Raw genomic sequence first — 21,368 nt, 5'->3', positions numbered from 1 at the left:
AGCTATTTCAAATAGATTTTCATAAAAATCATTTTTGAAATACAACTTTTTGAAAAAATTGTGATTGTGACTAAGTTTTGGTCTTTAATAATGTGTGTTTATGTTATAGGATGTCAAAATTAGTTTTTCATTTAGAAAAAACGAATATAAAAAAACTTGTAATATTTTAAAAAACAGTTTTGGAAAATCTATTTTAAAAAATACAAAAAAAAAAAATCAATTATTTTAAAGTTGAAACAAACTAATCAAAATTCCCTATTTACTATTATCTCATTTATTTTTATAAGAGACAAGTCATTTTTAAATTTATTAATAATCAATGTATCTAGTCTATAAACAAACCAAATAGATTCAAATAAAATAAAATTAGAAACACATTGAATTAAAATTGAAATAGATACAACAATGTCTAAGCATATGCCTTCTTGTGTGACTTTCTCGATAGCCTACAGCGCACTTTCTCTTCCATGTCCTTTAGAAATATCACTAAAAAATTGCTGGACACTAGCATGATTTGTTCAAGGAAAAAGTGAAGCAACTCTAAAATCATAAGAGACAAAAAGCAACAAAAATACCATAACTTAGGCTACAAAATAAGGTTTGAGAATCGCAACCACAAGATCTAAGACGTACAACCAAGGTTTTTACATGTTTATGTGCCACAACCTATCATAATTGAGGCTACAGAAAACCCCATTTGATACCGATTCTTCAAAATAATAATGGTTGTTTCTGCAATTTAAAACCTCATGGTTGATTGATTTATCTCTCATAGTCCGAAGATAACATTTTCTAAATGAGAAGAACTGAGATAATAAAGTTCCCCATGTTACGACCAATCTACTTCAAGTGCTTGAAAACACCTTTAAAAAGGAAGAACGTAGATATATGTGTTTGCAGGTATAGTTATCTACGAGATAATTTTTGGTGGTTTTAATGCTTACAGTTATCTAGACCTAATTTTTGATAGAGTCATTGAAGATCTCTGATCAAGTAACCTCTAGTGATAGCATCTATCAAAGAAGCCATATCAGGTCTCATTAAATAGAAGAAGTTAAGTCTCAAATGAAGTATTGAATCTAAGATAAATCTAACAAGAGATCTTAAAACACATGAAAACCGAATTGTATAATTGATTTAACATCTAGAAACTCTTTAGAAACACATTAAAGTTTTTGTTGTTCCTTTGTTTGTGCTAGTGTTGTTTCAGGTACCTTTTTATTTAATTTGTCTAATTATTTTTTTAAGCAACAAATATATTGAAACAAGTATAAGGGATATTCAACTCGATTATAAAGGAAAACAAATTTACAACAACACCTACAAGGGGTTAACCATTCAAGTAATTACAGACAAGTTAAACCGACCCGAATAACCGACATAAATCCGATCACATTCCAATGATTTTGCCAAAAAAACTCTCTCCCGAGTCCCCTTCACCCCTCCATTGAACAAAATATTGTTTCTTACTAACCAAAAAGCCCGTACAACAGACAACCAAATAATTACACTACAAAGATTATTTCTATCCTGCCTACTTATGACAGAATAAAACCATAAAATATGATTAGAGAAGGAAGAAACAGTAGGATACAAATTTATCCCTACACATTCCATAATGGACTTCCAAACTTCCACTACAACACAACAAGATGAAAAGAGATGAATGTGTGTTTCTTCTAGACTCAAACATAAGGGACAGATAAGATTAAGTGCATCTAGTAAAACTCCTCTCTTAGCTAACTCATACCTTGTTTGGAGTCTATTATGAAGCATCATCCAACCAAAAATTTGAATATTTGACGGCACCTTTGATTTCCAAACGAGCTTCAGAGCTTCCAACGTTCCAGAACTTGAGACAGAGACTTGATCCAGCCTACTGGATAACCTTTCGAAGGCCAATTTAACTGAAAAACCTGTTGCTGAAGGCCAACAAACAAACTCATCTTGTAACAATGGGTTAGGCGATGTATGTTGCAACATGGTATGCAAGTTGGCACATGCTTCTGAAGGATAGAAAAACACTTAGAAAGGGGGGGATTGAATAAGTGAGACTTAAAATCTTGAGCGATAAAAATAAAATGCACAATTATTTTTATCCTGGTTCGCTGTTAACGAAGCTACTCCAGTCCACCCCCGCAGAGATGATTTACCTCAACTGAGGATTTAATCCACTAATCGCACGGATTACAATGGTTTTCCACTTAGCCGCAACTAAGTCTTCCAGAGTCTTCTGATCACAACCTGATCACTCCAGGAACAACTGCTTAGTTCACTCCTAAGACTTTTCTAGAGTCTACTGATCAACACGATCACTCTAGGCTTAGTTCACTCCTAAGACTTTCTGCTCAGCCAACTGCCAAGACTTCCTGCTCAGCCAACTGCCAAGACTTCCTGCTCAGCTAACTGCTAAGACTTCCTAGAGTATACTGATCAACTGATCACTCTAGTTCCTTACAACTTAATGTAATCTATTCAAGAGTTTACAAATGCTTCTTAAAAGCGATAATCACAACTGTGATATTTCTCTTACAATTTAAGCTTAATCTCACTAAGATATTACAACAGCAATGTAGTGAGCTTTGATGAAGATGAAGATTCTGAGTTTTGATTTGAACAGCGTTTCAGCAAGTTAATTTGAATTGTATTGGTGCGAAATCGTTTTTTTTTGCTTCTCATCAGAACTTCATATTTATAGGCGTTGAGAAGATGACCGTTGAATGCATTTAATGCTTTGCGTGTTCCGTACAGCTTTGCATTTAATGTTATACGCTTTTGTCAACTACCTCGAGCCTTGTTCACGCTGTGTCTACTGACGTAGCCTTTAGTAGCTTTAACGTTCCTTTTGTCAGTCAGCGTAGTCTGCCACGTGTACTTCCTTCTGATCTGATGTTTGTGAATATGACGTTTGAATATCATCAGAGTCAAACAGCTTGGTGCACAGCATCTTCTGATCTTCTGACCTTGAAGTGCTTCTGAGCGTGATACCATCTTCTGATCTTCAGTGCTTCTGATCTCATGTTCTTCTGATGCTTCCATAGACCCATGTTCTGATTCTGCTTCGACCATCTTCTGATGTCTTGCCAGACCATGTTCTGATGTTGCATGCTGAACCATTTGAGACACATCTTCTGAGCGCTGAATTATGCGTACTCTTTATATATGTTTCCTGAAAGGGAAATTGCATTGGATTAGAGTACCATATTATCTTAAGCAAAATTCATATTATTGTTATCATCAAAACTAAGATAATTGATAAGAACAAATCTTGTTCTAACAATCTCCCCCTTTTTGATGATGACAAAAACATATATAAATGATATGAATTTGCGATCAGAAAGAGTAGACGGCAAAAGACAAATTACACAGCTATAGCATAAGCATATGAATATGTCTCCCCCTGAGATTAACAATCTCCCCCTGAGATAAATAATCTCCCCCTGAAATAAATACTCGAAGAACTTTAATAAAAGACTTCCCTGATTATTTCGGTAGAGACGATCATATGAGCTTCTGCCTTCAGAGAATCCATAGCTTCTGACTTCTGCTTCCATTGGACAGCTTCAGAACTTGAAATTCTTTGATCTTCAGAACATTCACAGCTTCTGACTTCTGCTTCCATTCAGGACAGCTTCAGAACTTGAATTTCTTTGATCTTCAGAACATTCACAGCTTCTGACTTCTGCTTCCATTCAGGACAGCTTCAGAACTTGAATTTCTGGATCTTTTAGAACATTCACATCTTCTGATTTCTGCTTCCCTCGGATAGCTTCAGAACTTTGAATGTCTACTAACATCACTTCATGCTAGATTTGTATCAGAACATTGTTGAATGTACCAGAGCATCATCTGAGCATCTCTACATCCTGAAATGTTACAGAACAAAAAACTAAACGACAAAAGTCAGCATGAACGAGTTAGAACATAAAATGTATATTCAAATACATGATATGTATCAGAGCCAAATGTATCAGAGCATTTTAGGCTAAAAACATGTATCAGAGCAAATAATGTATCAGAGCCATAACATTATGTGTATCAAGGCAAATAGAATTTTGTCAGAACAGGATAGACAATGATATTCAAATTCTATTATCAGTGCTTCTGATTCATTCTTCATTCTTGCTTCTGATCTCTGAAGCTTGACAGCACTCAGCTTGCTTCAGTTTCAATGGTTTTGCTTCTAGTGTTTGCTTTGAAGATTCACTTCACTTCTTTGTACCTGCAAAACACTTAAACCATATAGAACTTGCAGTTCTTGTTAGTGAATGTGTGGGAGCCTTTACCCAGCAACTGATAGATTTAATCAAATCATTTATCATTTATCTTTCTCCCCCTTTTTGTCATAACATCAAAAAGCATATATAAAAAGATTCAGATGTATAAGACAGAACACATGGAGGAAGAAGATGATTTCATTAAGGTTCAACCAATGGGTACAGAAGTACAAGATGAAAAGATCAGATGCACAGAAACAAAACAGATGCAAAGAAAAGAAAGAAACAACATAGACTCAATCTAAGATGGCCCTAGTCTTGACAAGATCTTGGCCAGCATCTGTTTGACATCATTGTTGTGTTCTTCTTGCCTCTCAATGAAAGCATCATACTTCTCATTGAGTGAACTTTGATCATCCTGTCTCCTCTGAATCGCTTCTAGAGTCCTTGCAAGACGAGAAGGTTCATCAAGAGAAGTTTCACCACTTTCAACCACAGGAATGACATGTTGATCTGCAGCTTCCATAGAAGTATCATTTGCTGGGATATCCTCAACAGGGTCTGATTTAGCAACATGATCTTCAGCATCTGCTTCTTGCATAGAAGCATCTCCATACTCTGCAGCAGGAAATTCAGAGTCTCCATTCTCTAGAGCCTGAAGAATGGCAGCTAAATTCCTTGGAGCAGAGGGACCTTCCACTTCTGGTGGGTCAACAACTTCTGGAATGACCAAGCTAGGGTCTTTCTTAGAAGGGTTTTCCCTCAGAAAGTCAAATAAGGTCTTGAAGTCTCCAAGCAGAACAGGATACTCAGGAATCCAGATAACCATGTCCCTGCATGGGTTTGCTTCCATTTCAGCAGCCAGTCTCAATACTTCCAATTCATCCACAAAGGGCTTCTCTTCAGCAGCAACACAATTTCTGAGAGGATGATAGTAGATACCATTATCTTCCTCCAGAAGGTAACCAGGGTAACCAGGAGCAGCAGCCACTAGTCTTTTCTGAACACCCATTGCTTCTACTTGAAAATCCTTGCGAAATCTTCTCCAGAGATTTCTTGTAGAAACATCATCCAGACCATTTAGGAATGCGTCCTTCAGAAGGTCTAGACTGCTAATCACCTCATGTCTGAAGAGTTCCAGGTATGTAGAAGGTTCAGGTTCAGGCGGATTGAAGGTAAATTTGTAGTCTGGATAGAGAAGGCAGTAGGGTTGGGATTTTCTGGTAGGTAATGGATGAGACAAAGAAGGTGGAGGTACGGTGGTTGAGGAGGAGGGAATATCTGAGAGAATGATTGATGAGGTTGGAGTGTCAGATGGAATGACTTGAGGAGAGGGTGGAGTATTTGTAAAGGAAATTGGTGAGGGGAAATTATCAGAAGGAGTTGGTGGAAGAATGCTCAACGGTGTGGGGTTTAGAATGGGAGAGGAGGAGGATGATGGAGAAGGATTTGGTAGAGAGAAGTTTACTTTTGGTTCAGATGGAGGTGGTTGGAAAGATGGTTTAGGGACAGAAGGAGGAGGAGTAAGGACATTTCTGAAGATTTGTACAGAAGAAGAGGAAGAAGATCTGGTTCTGCGAAAGGAATCTCTGATCCTTTTATCTCTTCGTTCTTTAGATTCCACCTTGTCAGGATCATAGGTGACCCTCAACTTCTTGGCTCTTTCAGCCTCATCTTCTTCAGCCTTTCTTTTTAACCTTGCCTGTCGTTCCTTCTTATCCTTCTTCAGAATATCCTCTTTAGACGGAAGTACTCTGCCACGGATCCAAGCAGGATCAACATCTGATTGCTTCCTCACGCAATCCTCCAAGTAAAACTTGACAACTTGATCAAGTTCTTTATGAAACAGAGAGATGAACCCTTTAACAGCAATTCTTCTGGACAGAATGTCAGGAAAGCTTGTGCACATAACAGGTACATTTTTAATGACTTCCAGTCCAAACAGATCAACACCATTGAAGATGGGACCTTGAGTTACTCCAAGAAAATGCGAGGCATTACGATCTCTGATGGAGTCCACCACTTTGCTTTCAATCAGAATGTCTGAAATCATCCTTCCGAAAGGAATGGTTGTTCTTGGAATATGAGGGTACTTCGCCCTTTCGTCTTCTCTTGACTCAAAGATAGAGGTTTTCAGATTCTCAAATAGAATATGAGAAATGTTGATCTCTATCTTTTTGCCAATGCAGAAAAGAGTATACTTGTGAGTCGGGCTGATGTAGGAGGAGCAGCGCATCTTTTTTCTATGGTGAAGAGAACCCAGGATAATCTCAGCCCATACTTTATAAAAAGGCTTTAAGTTGCCCGTAAAAGCAGAGTCAGTTCCAGCAACCGTAGAGATTTGTTTTGCAACTAAAGTCCAGTCAACTGTATGGGGTTGAAACTCAGACCAACCTTCTTCATCATTAAGATTGTACAGCTTTCTGATGAGTTTCTCAGTGATAGTCACTTCATGCCCTAGCACGAAAGAAATGATGGCAGTTGGGGTCACTGTTGCATGTACCCAAAAATCCTTTACAAGTTCTGGATAAATTGGACCAACCAATCTATCAAGATATTTAGACCATCCTTGCTCAAGGATTCTTGCATCACACTGAAAGCCATTTGCTTTAAGGTTGTTGATATCCACAGCCGATTCACATAAAACTTCCAGTTCTTTCGTGGGTATTAAGCAAGTTTTCAACGGAGCATCATTTTTGTTTAAACGGTTTTGTGAGGAAGTGATGCTATCTTTAGAGATTGAAGAACGAGAAGATGAATTCATTGTGATAATGCTTTGAGATCAAATCAAGAACTAGGGTTTGAAGAGAGATGTAACGAGATGAATGCACAAAAGAGAGAAAAAAAATAGGGAATGAAGATGAAGCGGGTTAAATAAAAGATTTAAAAAAATCATTATGCATTTAATGAGAAATGACATTAGGAGAGAGAACACAGTAAATGAAATGATTTAATACAGTTACCTAGGTCGGCGTCTTTTCAACTGCACGCTTTGTACAAACCGTACAGACACGTGTTCATCATTAGATAATAGATGACAGCTGTATTAAGAACAGACTTTACGCCTTCAGATTCTGATCACTGCTTCTGAGTTGATTAAGTTTCACTTCTGGAAATACTCCTTCTGAAGTGTGCAGATATAAGACTGAATGATCTTCTGATCCATTACTTCTGATATACACAGCTTCTGGAGGTTTACTTCTTTGTTCTGCAGCTTCTGATAGGACACAACTGTATCTGCAGAAATTCTTAAGCTCTTTGATTCATCAGAAACAAGTTTATCATCAAAACAGATGTTTACTGATTTGTCCACAATTAATGTTTCAATGTTTTGTATATTCTGTAGTATCAAGAATGAAACATCAATGCTTCAGAGACAGACAAAAACAAATGGTTCCAAGACTGATAAACTTTCTTTTCTGAATTCCTACAAACAAAGTTTCTTCAACAGATTTAAGAACCAGAACTTAAAAGACAATCTTTCTTCCTTTCAAGTGTTGAGACCAACTTGAATCCAGGTGTCAAGTCATGTTGAATGTTGTCTTCTTTGTTATCAAGAGAATCTGCAAAAGAAATAATCTTTTTCTTTGGTACCCACATCTTCTTGGGTCCTTTCTTGTTAGATTTTCTCAAGTTCTGATTGAACTTGGGTTTAACATTGTAAGCAATAGAAGGAACAGCATGATAATTCTTAATGTGAGTTTCATGATATTTCCTAGGTTGTGTCACATGCTTCTTAGTGTGTGTAATGTGAAAACTTTGTGCATGTGAGGTGTGCCTAATATCATGTGAGTGGCCATACTTGAACTGATCATACAATGGCTTGTATGTAATTTTCATTTCATCAACAGGTTCAAGTTTGTATGGGGTTTCACCCTCATAACCAATGCCAACTCTTTTGTTTCCAGACACAGCATATATCATAGAAGCTAGCTGACTTCTGCCAATACTTCTAGATAGGAACTTCCTGAAACTTAAATCATATTCTTTCAGAATATGGTTCAGACTGGGAGTGGATTTTTCTGAATCAGAAGGAGATCCAACATTATTGGATAATTTTAAAAGTTTTTCCTTTAATTCAGAATTCTCCAACTCAAGCTTCTTTGTTTCAAATTCAAATTGCTTTTTCAGCTTTTTGTATTTGAGACTGATCTGAGACTTGAGTTCCAGAAGTTCAGTTAAGCCGGAAACTAACTCATCTCTAGTAAGTTCAGAAAATACCTCTTCAGAATCTGATTCTGATGTAGATTCTGATCCATCATCTTCTGTCGCCATCAGCGCACAGTTGGCCTGCTCATCTTCTGAATCATCTTCTGATTCATCCCAGGTTGCCATAAGACCTTTCTTCTTATGAAACTTTTTCTTGGGACTTTCCTTCTGAAGATTTGGACATTCATTCTTGTAGTGTCCAGGCTCATTGCATTCATAGCACATGACCTTCTTCTTGTCAAATCTTCTTTCATCAGAAGATTCTCCACGTTCAAATTTCCTTGAACTTCTGAAGCCTCTGAACTTCCTTTGCTTGGTCTTCCAGAGTTGATTTAGCCTTCTGGAAATCATGGACAGTTCATCTTCTTCTTCAGATTCTGATTCTTCAGGATCTTCTTCTCTAGCCTGAAAAGCGTTAGTGCATTTCTTGATATTAGATTTTAATGCAATAGACTTACCTTTCTTTTGAGGCTCATTTGCGTCCAGCTCAATCTCATGGCTTCTCAAGGCACTGATAAGCTCTTCCAGAGAAACTTCATTCAGATTCTTCGCAATCTTGAATGCAGTCACCATCGGACCCCATCTTCTGGGTAAGCTTCTGATGATCTTCTTTACATGATCAGCCTTGGTGTATCCCTTGTCAAGAACTCTCAATCCAGCAGTCAGAGTTTGAAATCTCGAAAACATCTTTTCAATGTCTTCATCATCCTCCATCTTGAAGGCTTCATACTTCTGGATTAAGGCAAGAGCTTTTGTCTCCTTGACTTGAGCATTTCCTTCATGAGTCATTTTCAAGGACTCATATATGTCATAGGCCGTTTCCCTGTTAGATATCTTCTCATACTCAGCATGAGAGATAGCATTCAGCAAAACAGTTCTACATTTATGATGATTTCTGAAAAGCTTCTTTTGGTCATCATTCATTTCTTGCCTTGACAGCTTCACGCCTCTGGCATTTACTGGATGTTTGTAACCATCCATCAGAAGATCCCATAGATCACCATCTAGACCCAGAAAGTAACTCTCCAGTTTATCTTTCCAGTATTCAAAGTTTTCACCATCAAATACCGGCGGTCTAGTATAACCATTGTTACCGTTGTATTGCTCAGCAGAGCCAGATGTGGATGCAGGTGTAGGTATAGTCCTTTCACTTTCATCAACCATCTTTTAAATGAAGCGTTTTTCTCTTCCTGAATCTTTTCTAAACACGGTTAAGTGCTTGCACCTTAGAACCGGCGCTCTGATGCCAATTGAAGGATAGAAAAACACTTAGAAAGGGGGGGATTGAATAAGTGAGACTTAAAATCTTGAGCGATAAAAATAAAATGCACAATTATTTTTATCCTGGTTCGCTGTTAACGAAGCTACTCCAGTCCACCCCCGCAGAGATGATTTACCTCAACTGAGGATTTAATCCACTAATCGCACGGATTACAATGGTTTTCCACTTAGCCGCAACTAAGTCTTCCAGAGTCTTCTGATCACAACCTGATCACTCCAGGAACAACTGCTTAGTTCACTCCTAAGACTTTTCTAGAGTCTACTGATCAACACGATCACTCTAGGCTTAGTTCACTCCTAAGACTTTCTGCTCAGCCAACTGCCAAGACTTCCTGCTCAGCCAACTGCCAAGACTTCCTGCTCAGCTAACTGCTAAGACTTCCTAGAGTATACTGATCAACTGATCACTCTAGTTCCTTACAACTTAATGTAATCTATTCAAGAGTTTACAAATGCTTCTTAAAAGCGATAATCACAACTGTGATATTTCTCTTACAATTTAAGCTTAATCTCACTAAGATATTACAACAGCAATGTAGTGAGCTTTGATGAAGATGAAGATTCTGAGTTTTGATTTGAACAGCGTTTCAGCAAGTTAATTTGAATTGTATTGGTGCGAAATCGTTTTTTTTTTGCTTCTCATCAGAACTTCATATTTATAGGCGTTGAGAAGATGACCGTTGAATGCATTTAATGCTTTACGTGTTCCGTACAGCTTTGCATTTAATGTTATACGCTTTTGTCAACTACCTCGAGCCTTGTTCACGCTGTGTCTACTGACGTAGCCTTTAGTAGCTTTAACGTTCCTTTTGTCAGTCAGCGTAGTCTGCCACGTGTACTTCCTTCTGATCTGATGTTTGTGAATATGACGTTTGAATATCATCAGAGTCAAACAGCTTGGTGCACAGCATCTTCTGATCTTCTGACCTTGAAGTGCTTCTGAGCGTGATACCATCTTCTGATCTTCAGTGCTTCTGATCTCATGTTCTTCTGATGCTTCCATAGACCCATGTTCTGATTCTGCTTCGACCATCTTCTGATGTCTTGCCAGACCATGTTCTGATGTTGCATGCTGAACCATTTGAGACACATCTTCTGAGCGCTGAATTATGCGTACTCTTTATATATGTTTCCTGAAAGGGAAATTGCATTGGATTAGAGTACCATATTATCTTAAGCAAAATTCATATTATTGTTATCATCAAAACTAAGATAATTGATAAGAACAAATCTTGTTCTAACAGCTTCAGCCTCCAAATCTATCAAAGAAACAAAGTTGTCGCGGAATAACCAAACCTATGAATTATGGTCCTGAAATCCTGCTTCCGAAATCCTCACCATCGGTTCCTGCAATGCCTCTAATACACGGAGTAAATTGGTTGCGCAATGCTTCGTTACCTATCCAACGATCCCTCCAAAAATCAATATCGACACCATTGCCAAACTTGCACGACAAGTACATACGAAACCAATTGGCTTCGGCTCCCCAAATGCCTACCAGAATATATAAGTCCCTCAACCACAATGAATGATTTGAGTTAACGCTAGAAGAATCGTCGGCCCAGATTGCTAACTCTATGTCTCCATATTTAAAAGTTAAAATGTTATGCCATAAAGATCCCCAACGCTCGAAGCCGCGGAACAACGCTTTTATCGTCCCCAAATTCTCCCAAGTAGACTGCCCTAAAAATTCGTATCATCCGGGAATTGGAGGAACTCAACCTGAATAGTATCTGCGAATTCGAAGATGACTATCTTGTGAATCTATTTATTGATTTAATTTAATTTATTTTTTATTTTTTTATTTGTTTAAACTATAATGGATCATTTTATTTTGTAATATTAATTTTATATATACTATATGTTATATATTATATAAAATTTATTATTTATTAATATATTTATAATCTTAATAAAAAGTATTGGTAGTGGAGGAAGGTTAAGATTGAGATATTGTAGAAGTGAAGACTAAGTGACCGATTTGCTGATCAAATGAGTCACAATTAAAGTGTTCAAGATATTGAAGAAGAACATAGCCATGGAAGCCTTTGAGCTCTAGAATTAAGGTGGTGTGTTGTGAAAAATCATTAATTCAAATGTTGTAATCAGTTATTACGTTTTGATAACCTGTTACATAGTGTAGTTTTTTTGGTTGTTAGAACAGGTGTAACCCATGTAATTGGTTGTTGAAACCGATTACCACTGAATTGAATTTAATTGTTGAAATAGATGTAATCGTTTACATGTTCCCAATCGTTTACATGTTCGCAGTAACCGGTTACATGCACTTAGTGACAATTTTTTTGTTATTTCAGTTTTATTATTTGTGTCTCAATCAATTATAATTTGTATAAATATCTAAGGGTATCTCAATTCTCACCCTCACTCTATTTAATTCTCTCTCCATACTCAATTTTCATTAATATATTAATAGTGTTAAACCTAAAAAAATAAGGTAAATTCTTTGGTACCCATAAGTTTAAATTGGGTACTAGTACCTTTAGTACAAATTGTATTTAAATTTTAATTAATTTTAAAATAAAATAAAATATAAAAATGATGTGGCATTAAATTTTATTATTTAATTGGTCGAGGGTACGGGTACCCAACTAAACTCAAGGGTACCGGAGTGTTCACAAAAAAATAATGGATGCTAAAAACAATGATGGAAGCGAGATAAAATATTCATCCGCAAAAAAAGTTCAAATACGGTAAATAAAACTCAAATAATAAAAAACTATATCAAGCTAGTGTAAATGTATCAATACAGAATGGCAAAGCCATATAATAAAACTTAGTTACAAAAAAATTAAATAAAATTTCTTTTCTACTAAAACATGCCATTGTGCAAAACTCAAATTCATAGCTTCCAAAATCAGAAAAACATATTTGTCTTCAACAATGCATCAATGATAGATCTTCCATCCACAAGAAAATTGCTTTTGTTTTTTTTTTTTCTTGCATAGAGAATTTTATACATAAAAGAGAAAAAGATATTTTTCTTCAACATATTTGTCTTCAACCATGCATCAAATCAGTCGACTTTGTATTTCACCTCTCTACTAATCTGCATTAGTGAATTTTATACATAAGAGAAAAAAAATTACTTAACTTCTAAAAAAGAGAAATAAAATATTATACTAATTACCTTTGAGATGAATCTTTTTCTACAAAGGCTTGTTCATCACCATTATAAATCCTATCAATTTCAGAGTCTGGAATTAAGTAATCTTCGTCATTAAATTTTTTTTCTATTTCCTTCAACCATTCTTCTGTACTAATATCAACACCACCACCAAGATCAGATTCTCTATTATTGAAGACTCCTTCACTCAACTGCGCAAACCTTGATGCATCCATTGAATTTATATTCCAATTTGTATTAGTTGGAGTATTGTTAACATCACGAGGAATGATATCACTCCAATGAGAAGGAGATGCATGTTAGAAATATGGTATGATAATCCTGGATATCTTCAAGAATCGTGTTCGTTCACTTTCCGAACAAAGTATTTCGACCCTATACTTGTCTGGGTTCACGAAATCTTTGTGGGGATAATTCTTGAAGAATCAATCTGTTTCTGACAATGGAGAACAGATCAGAATGTAGAGGAAGTATATGATTTCGTATTTCAAATCGAGACCGAAAGACTCCTTATATAGGAGACCAATAATAGCAACGAACAGACACACCTGTTCGGTAAAAAACAGTTATGTTGGTTGGAAACGAAGCATCTGTTCGGTAAAACAGTTAAGTCCGTTGGGAAAGGGTGCAACTTATTCAAACGAAATTTTGGGTCAGCGGGACCCCAGCCAGGGGCGCTGCCCCTTGGACCCCGCCAGGGGCTCCGCCCCTTGGACCCCGACGGGGCGCTGCCCCGCACCCCGCCAGGGGCGCTGCCCCTTGGACCCCGCCAGGGGCTCCGCCCCTTGGAACCCCGTTTCTATTATTCATATTCAATTGTACGTTTGGCTCTACGAGCGTGCACTCCGCACTACCCTAACTCGTTTCAAGCTTAACGCATAATTGCATCGGCCTTCAGTAAATCACATTACTACCAAAATTACATTGATGATACTAAAATCACCAACAAACTCCCCCCATTTTAGTATAATCCTTGATTTACTTACATGTATAACGATCAAACAAATGCATAGAAGAAAATGTCTTGCGATTGAATTTTCATCTTAGTACAAATACACATTTCAAATATTCGAAAATCGGGGTGTCACAATGATTGAACCCGTCAATCCATTTGAATATCTAAAGATATAGTACACATATGTTTCTTACAATACTCTACTATTCATACTTGACACTTTACAAGCCATGTGTCCTTATCCATTAATAAGCATATAGGAAGCCAAGTCCAAGCTTCTTGAAGCGGCAAAACTTCATGCTTACATAGGTGATCCTTTTAATCTTGCACCTGCATTAACAATTTTTCAAAAGAACCATTAAGAAGATATACTTCAACCTAGCCATCACTTGCAGGTCTGAGCACATACCTTGGGAAGATAAATACAATTGCTCCAATCTTTAACTATGATCTTTCCACATTGAATTCTGCTTCTAACGTTGTATTAGAAGGGAATTGGGTATACCATAACTAATAGATTTAAATGGACTTTAATCCCATCCCAATTACCGACTTCTTCACTAAGTCTCTTGCTAACCCCTTCGTCAAGTGGTCAGCTAAGTTTTGTTGCGACCGAACAAACTCAATAGATATCACCCCATTCATGATTAATTCCCTAATCATACTATGTCTAATACCCAAATGTCTAGACTTTCCATTGTATATTTGACTATATGCTTTAGCCAGTGTGGCACTACTATCACAACGGATAGAAATTGGTGATATCGGTTTAGGCCATATCGGAATCTCATATACCAAGTTCCTTAGCCATTCTGCTTCTTTACCAGCAGCAGCTAATGCTACAAACTCGGATTCCATTGTGGAACTAGTTATACATGTTTGCTTCTTGGAAGCCCATGAGATGGCACCTCCTCCAAGCAAAAACACCCATCCACTTGTAGAAGATGAATCTTCAACATTATTTATCCAACTAGCATCTGAATAACCTTCTAACACCGAAGGAAATCCCATATATGACAATCCATAATTCATAGTACCCTTCAAGTACTTGAATACCCTAGTTATCGCATGCCAATGATGTCTACTAGGATTACTAGTAAATCTGCTCAACTTTCCAACTGCATAAGCAATATCCGGTCTAGTGCTAATCATAGCATACATCAAAGAGCCTATAGCTCTTGAGTATTCGAGTTGATCCACAGGTTTACCTGTATTTGGCATAAGCTTTTCTCCCGGATCCATGGGAGTACTTACTGGAGAACAATGTTCATAATTGAACTTCTTGAGTATTTTCTCAATGTAATGAGATTGCGTAATTACAATCCCCTTATTCTCTCGTTTAATCTTTATACCAAGAATAACGTCTGCTTCTCCCATATCCTTCATGGAGAACTTTGATGACAAGAAATTCTTTGTTTTATCAACTTGATTTTGGTCGGTGCCGAAGATCAACATGTCATCAACATATAGACAAATGAAAACTCCTTTACCGGATGTATCAAATTTGCTATATACACATTTGTCAGCTTGGTTTAGAATGAAACCATTAGACAAAACAACCTCATCAAACTTTTGATGCCACTGCTTCGGAGCTTGTTTCAGCCCATACAACGACTTAACTAGTTTACACACTTTGTGCTCATTACCAGGCATTACAAAACCTTCAGGTTGCTTCATATACACTTCTTCTTCCAAATCACCATTCAGAAATGCTATTTTGACATCCATTTGATGGATCACTAGATTATGAATAGCCGCCAAGGCAATTAACAATCTAATAGTAGTGATACGGGCAACTGGAGCATAGGTATCGAAATAATCAATCCCTTCTTTTTGTCTAAAGCCTTGGATAACTAATCTAGCTTTAAACTTGTCAATTGTACCATCGACTTTCATCTTCCTTTTGAAGATCCATTTGCAACCCAATGGTTTGCAGCCTGGTGGTAAATCAGATAATACCCAAGTATTATTTTCCATGATAGAACCAATCTCTTCATCAATTGCTTCTTTCCAAAAAACAGAGTCTCGAGATTTCACAGCTTCATCATACGTTCTTGGATCCTCCTCTATACTATAGCAATAATAGTATTGAGTCTCAATCTGATCCTTTGATCCCTCAACTAAATATAGTTGAAAATCAGATCCATAAGATCTAGATTTTCTAGCTCTTTTGCTTCTACGGGGTTCAAGTGTCTCACTTGGTACATCATTTGAATGATCATCCCTTAGAGATTCCTCTGAATTAGGTATAGATATCTTTGATCTAGGTATAGAAGAGAAACAATTCTCATCAAATATGGCATCTCTTGATTCTATAATTGTGTTAATAGAAATCGAGTCATTAGGTTCTATAACATAAAACCTATAAGCCTTGGAGTGTTCAGCATATCCAACAAAGATGCAACCTACACCTTTTTCGCCCAAAGTTTTCCTTTTTGGGTCCGGGAGTCTAACCACGGCCCTACAACCCCAAACACGTAGAAATGTTAAGTTGGGTCTTTTCTTATACCAAAGTTCATATGGGGTAATCTTGTTCCTTTTATTAGGAACCCTATTTAACAAATAACAAGCCGTTAACATAGCTTCTCCCCAAAACCCTTCACTCAAACCAGAGTAAGATAACATGGCATTTACCATTTCTTTAAGAACTCTATTTTTCCTTTCAGCCACACCATTTTGTTGAGGTGTATAAGGTGCCGTAGTTTCATGAATGATTCCTACGGATTGGAAAAATACAGGATCATAGTATTCACCACCTCTATCAGTACGCAATGTTTTAATCAGAACATTCCGTTGCACTTCAACCTCAGTTTTATAAATTCTGAATTTATCTAAGGCTTCATCCTTAGCGTGCAACAAATAAACATAGCAGAATCTAGATGCATCATCAATGAAAGTGACAAAATATTTTTTATTCCCTAATGATGGAGTAGCATGTAAATCACATAAATCACTATGTACTAACTCAAGAATGATAGATTTCCTTGTTATACTTTTAAAAGGTTGTCTAGTAATCTTTGTTAACATGCAAGTTTTGCACTTTTCGTTATTTTCATCAAAAACAGGAATTAAATCGGTTTTAGACATTTCATGCATTCTTTTATAATGTACATGTCCTAAACGAGCGTGCCATAACGAAAAATTGATAATATTCGAAGAAGACATAAATATAGAACCAGAATCTTTAGGAACTCCATTCAAATTCATCATAAACATTCCATTATTATAATAACCAAATCCTACAAACACACCAGACTTCGATAAAATATATTTATCGGATTCACACACTTGCTTGTATCCAAGCTTATTCAATACAGGACCAGAAATTAAATTCTTACGTAACTTAGGAACATACAATACATTAAACAAAGTAATAGTCTTTCCAGAACTGAATTCTAGCACCACATTTCCTTTGCCTTCAACGGGAGCGAAGTGATCATCTCCCATGTATAGAACAGAACCATCGTCCACTGGAACAAATGTCTTGAACCAGAAACGATCCTTGCAAACATGAGTTGTGGCGCCAGAATCAATCCACCACGCGATACATCATCCTGCACATAAAATGCCTCAGAAGTTAGTGAAACCGAATGTTTAATCAAACTATTCAATTCACAAATTGATTTCTGACCTTGGTTTTCGGATTGGTCCTTAGACCCCTTTCCTGAACCACTTGCGTTCGCGTTGTCGTGCTTTTTGCCGAAGCGACAATCCTTCTTGAAGTGGCCTGTTCTGCCACACTTCCAGCATTCTAGTTTCGGTTTCTTGTTAACACCGAAATTGCCCTTTTTGTTATTGAAAGCACGTTTCTTTCCTTTGTTTTTGTTGTTATCGTTCTTACCACCCTCTTCGATCATATTAACCGAGGGTCCAGCAATTTCTTTGCCTTTTCCTTTGTTATCCTCATGCGCTCGTAGAGATTCCTCTATGCGCAAGTGACTTCCAAGTTGGATCAAAGACAGTTCGTCTTTTCCATGTTTCAGATTGTGTTTGAAATCCTTCCATGAAGGAGGCAACTTGTCTATGATGCTTGAGACAGATATTGTTTCATCCATATTCAATCCATGCAGTGTGAATTGTCCAAGAATTCGGAGGAGTTCATTGAATTGTTCCATGACAGACCTCGATTCAACCATTTTGTAATTATTGAAGTCGGTCACCAGGAACTTTTTACTGGATGAGTCCTCTGCCATGTACTTGGCTTCGAGACAATCCCACAATTCCTTTGCAGATTCCACATTTTGGTAAATATCAAATAAGGGATCAGACATACCGTTAAGAATGTGCCCTCTGCATATGTAGTCGTCGTTCTCCCACTTTGATCGGCGTCTCAGATTTTCAACTGTGTCATCCTCTACAAGTTCTGGAATTGGTGTAGACAGGACGTGCGCCACCTTCAACGTTGTCAACATGAAATGCATCTTCTTCTGCCAACGCCTGAAGTCTTGTCCTTGAAACTTGTCCAATTTTCCGAAACTTTTTGTCATCTCCTTCACGGTGCTTCCTCCTCCAGCCATGATTATCAGAATATTACTTTGTTCGTTTGTTAGAAATATGGTATGATAATCCTGGATATCTTCAAGAATCGTGTTCGTTCACTTTCCGAACAAAGTATTTCGACCCTATACTTGTCTGGGTTCACGAAATCTTTGTGGGGATAATTCTTGAAGAATCAATCTGTTTCTGACAATGGAGAACAGATCAGAATGTAGAGGAAGTATATGATTTCGTATTTCAAATCGAGACCGAAAGACTCCTTATATAGGAGACCAATAATAGCAACGAACAGACACACCTGTTCGGTAAAAAACAGTTATGTTGGTTGGAAACGAAGCATCTGTTCGGTAAAACAGTTAAGTCCGTTGGGAAAGGGTGCAACTTATTCAAACGAAATTTTGGGTCAGCGGGACCCCAGCCAGGGGCGCTGCCCCTTGGACCCCGCCAGGGGCTCCGCCCCTTGGACCCCGACGGGGCGCTGCCCCGCACCCCGCCAGGGGCGCTGCCCCTTGGACCCCGCCAGGGGCTCCGCCCCTTGGAACCCCGTTTCTATTATTCATATTCAATTGTACGTTTGGCTCTACGAGCGTGCACTCCGCACTACCCTAACTCGTTTCAAGCTTAACGCATAATTGCATCGGCCTTCAGTAAATCACATTACTACCAAAATTACATTGATGATACTAAAATCACCAACAATGCATTCATCATAGTTTCTATATTATTTTCATTATTGTTATAATAATTAGTAACATTCCCAACATTGTTAAATATTGGAATATTTGAAATATCAGAATTAGTAGAAGCTCTAAGAGAATGATCATTTGAAAAATACGGTTGGAGATTTGGATTTTGAGAACTAATAGAATCTCTCAAAGAATGATCTATCGAAAAATGTGGTTGAAGATTTGAATTTTGAAAACTTGTAGAAGGTAACGAAGAGGAAAGATTTTGTGATTGTAAATGATTTACTTTACAATAATCTAGAACCTTTTTTACTTGATTTAACTCTTCAAGAGCCTCGCTTAGCTTATCACAATAATCCTTAATAACATCAACACATCCGCCAATTGGATATATTTTACGAACATTTGACTCATAAATTAAGGTTCTCATTGCCAAATCTCTCTTCTCTTTTGGAAGTTCATTTAGAATTCTCACCATGTTAGAAACACCATACAAACTATGAGCATTGTGAAACATTTTTGGTTTATGGGCAGGAAAATAAGGAGCTAAAAGACAATCCTTTAAACACTTTTTCCTTTGATGTGTGCAGGCTGCACAAGCCTTGTTTGATTTGATAGTATTCATTGATAAGGAGCAAAGGAGTTTTGAAAAAAAACTAAGAGGGAAAGAAGATGGTTTATGGTGATAATGATTTAATTTTGTCAATAATTTGGCCCTACCAACCCTACTATTTATAATGATAAGATATTTAAATAATTAATAACAAACTCTCATAAATTTTCTCACATTATCTTAAAATGTTTCAAATGCAGTCAAAGTTTGTTTTTTTGGTTGCTTTTTTTAAGGTATTAATTATTTAATAATGATATTTTTATTTTTTTTGCAACATTAACGGGGGAGTCTATATACTTTAATTTTAAGGTGTTTTTATTAATTAAAATATTTAATTTTTTTATTTGTTTATTATGACTGTTTTTAAAAGGGCAACTAATATTGTGAGAATGCTTAAAAATAACTATATGAAATACAGATCACTAGTCATTTACACATGTAACAACTTTACTAGGAAGAGGAGAACATTTTTAATAAAAAAAATAATTAATTAAATTAATTTATAATTAAATATGAGAGAGAGAGAGAGAGAGAGAGAGAGAGAGAGAGAGAGAGAGAGAGAGAGAGAGAGAGAGAGAGAGAGAGAGAGAGAGAGAGAGAGAGAGAGAGAGAGAGAGAGAGAGAGAAATATTTTAATTAATTTATTCTTTATTTAATTAACTTTAATAATTTTTTATTGAATTAATTTATTATTTAATACAAGTTTTGGACGGGAAATTTTTATAAAATAACTTTTAAAATTATAATTTTATAAGATATAATGATATATATTTTGAAATATAATTAATATTATTTATTTTACATTTAAATATATTTTTCGTCTCTAAAAATATACTATATTTTGATTTTAAGTCTTGTAATTTTGTTTTAGTTTTTATTTTTTTCGAAAATATATTTTTTTGTTTTTAGTCTTTTGCACTAAAAAAACTATTTTTTTATTGACATTTTTTTAAAATAATGTCAAAATCTGGACTGAATCGAATTAGTTTTGGGGGAAGTTTGTGAGGTGTTAATGCTAGAACTTAGGTTAGTTAGTTAGAGATTTTTATTATATAGTTTTAGATCTGTTAATTGTTAGTTTGCAGCTTGATTTTTCGTTTTCAATTAATCAAGAGAAAACCGTGAGCTTTTTGTTTGGATGAAATTTGTGCGTTTGTTTGGTTCCATATATGTGTGAATCGTATTGTGAAAGTGTATGTCTGACGGGATGAAATCTAATATTGAATGTTGGCATGATGATGATGTTAGTTGTATGTGGTTGCTTATGCTATGGTTGAATGGCACTATGGGCAGGTCATGTTGAAAATGATCATTGGTGTTAGTTTTTGTGGGTTATGCACGTTTTGGCATCTGGCTTTGTGATGATCAGTTTGGGTGCACCTTGATATTCCTATGCAAAACTGGTATAACTTTGCAGGTTTGGTCATGAGAAATCAATGAGGTATCATGGCATGTCTTTGGATGCTCGGCATTTATGCGAATGTTCAAGTATATTTTTGTGTCATCTGATAACATTGAATCGCACTATGTTTTTGACTCGAATATCACATGTTTTCAGTAGTTTTTATTGTTGTTTTCTTGTATTATGCTTGTGTTTGCTTTGTTTTTAGGTTTTGTGTCCATTTGGAACTTTGTTTGAAGAAACGAGCGAAAAAGCCAGAGAAACAGAGATTTTCAGTCATTTTGTACACATGGCGTCCAGCTCAGCGTCCGCTGAAGGGAACGTGGTGACATGACCAGTTTCCACCAGAGGGGTTACTACCAC

At 36.5% G+C, this 21,368-nt stretch overlaps 1 protein-coding gene across 1 annotated transcript; it reads right to left on the bottom strand.

Moving 5' to 3' along the window:
* Window positions 1-12,758: 12,758 nt before the first annotated feature.
* Window positions 12,759-19,615, bottom strand: LOC131650505 (LOB domain-containing protein 12-like). Its single transcript, XM_058920211.1, has 4 exons — window positions 19,228-19,615; window positions 19,003-19,110; window positions 12,856-13,147; window positions 12,759-12,774 (listed from the first exon to the last, which is right to left on the bottom strand). Exons 1-4 carry the CDS (start codon window positions 19,613-19,615, stop codon window positions 12,759-12,761), a joined length of 804 nt encoding a protein of 267 aa, XP_058776194.1.
* Window positions 19,616-21,368: the final 1,753 nt, after the last annotated feature.

The sequence above is a fragment of the Vicia villosa genome, linkage group LG2 (genome assembly GCF_029867415.1).
Source record: "Vicia villosa cultivar HV-30 ecotype Madison, WI linkage group LG2, Vvil1.0, whole genome shotgun sequence".
NCBI lineage: Eukaryota > Viridiplantae > Streptophyta > Magnoliopsida > Fabales > Fabaceae > Vicia > Vicia villosa.
This window is presented reverse-complemented; position numbering and strand designations above follow the sequence as displayed.

Bases quoted from the DNA above. Each gene is read 5' to 3' on its own strand.
- LOC131650505 (XM_058920211.1), bottom strand. From the start codon at position 19,615: ATGAATACTATCAAATCAAACAAGGCTTGTGCAGCCTGCACACATCAA. The intron at 19,111-19,227 runs GTTTTCAAAATT...ATTCTCTTAGAG, and splicing joins CTCTTCGTTACCTTCTACAA to CTTCTACTAATTCTGATATT. The intron at 13,148-19,002 runs TGTTGGTGATTT...ATTTCTAACATG, and splicing joins AGAAACTATGATGAATGCAT to CATCTCCTTCTCATTGGAGT.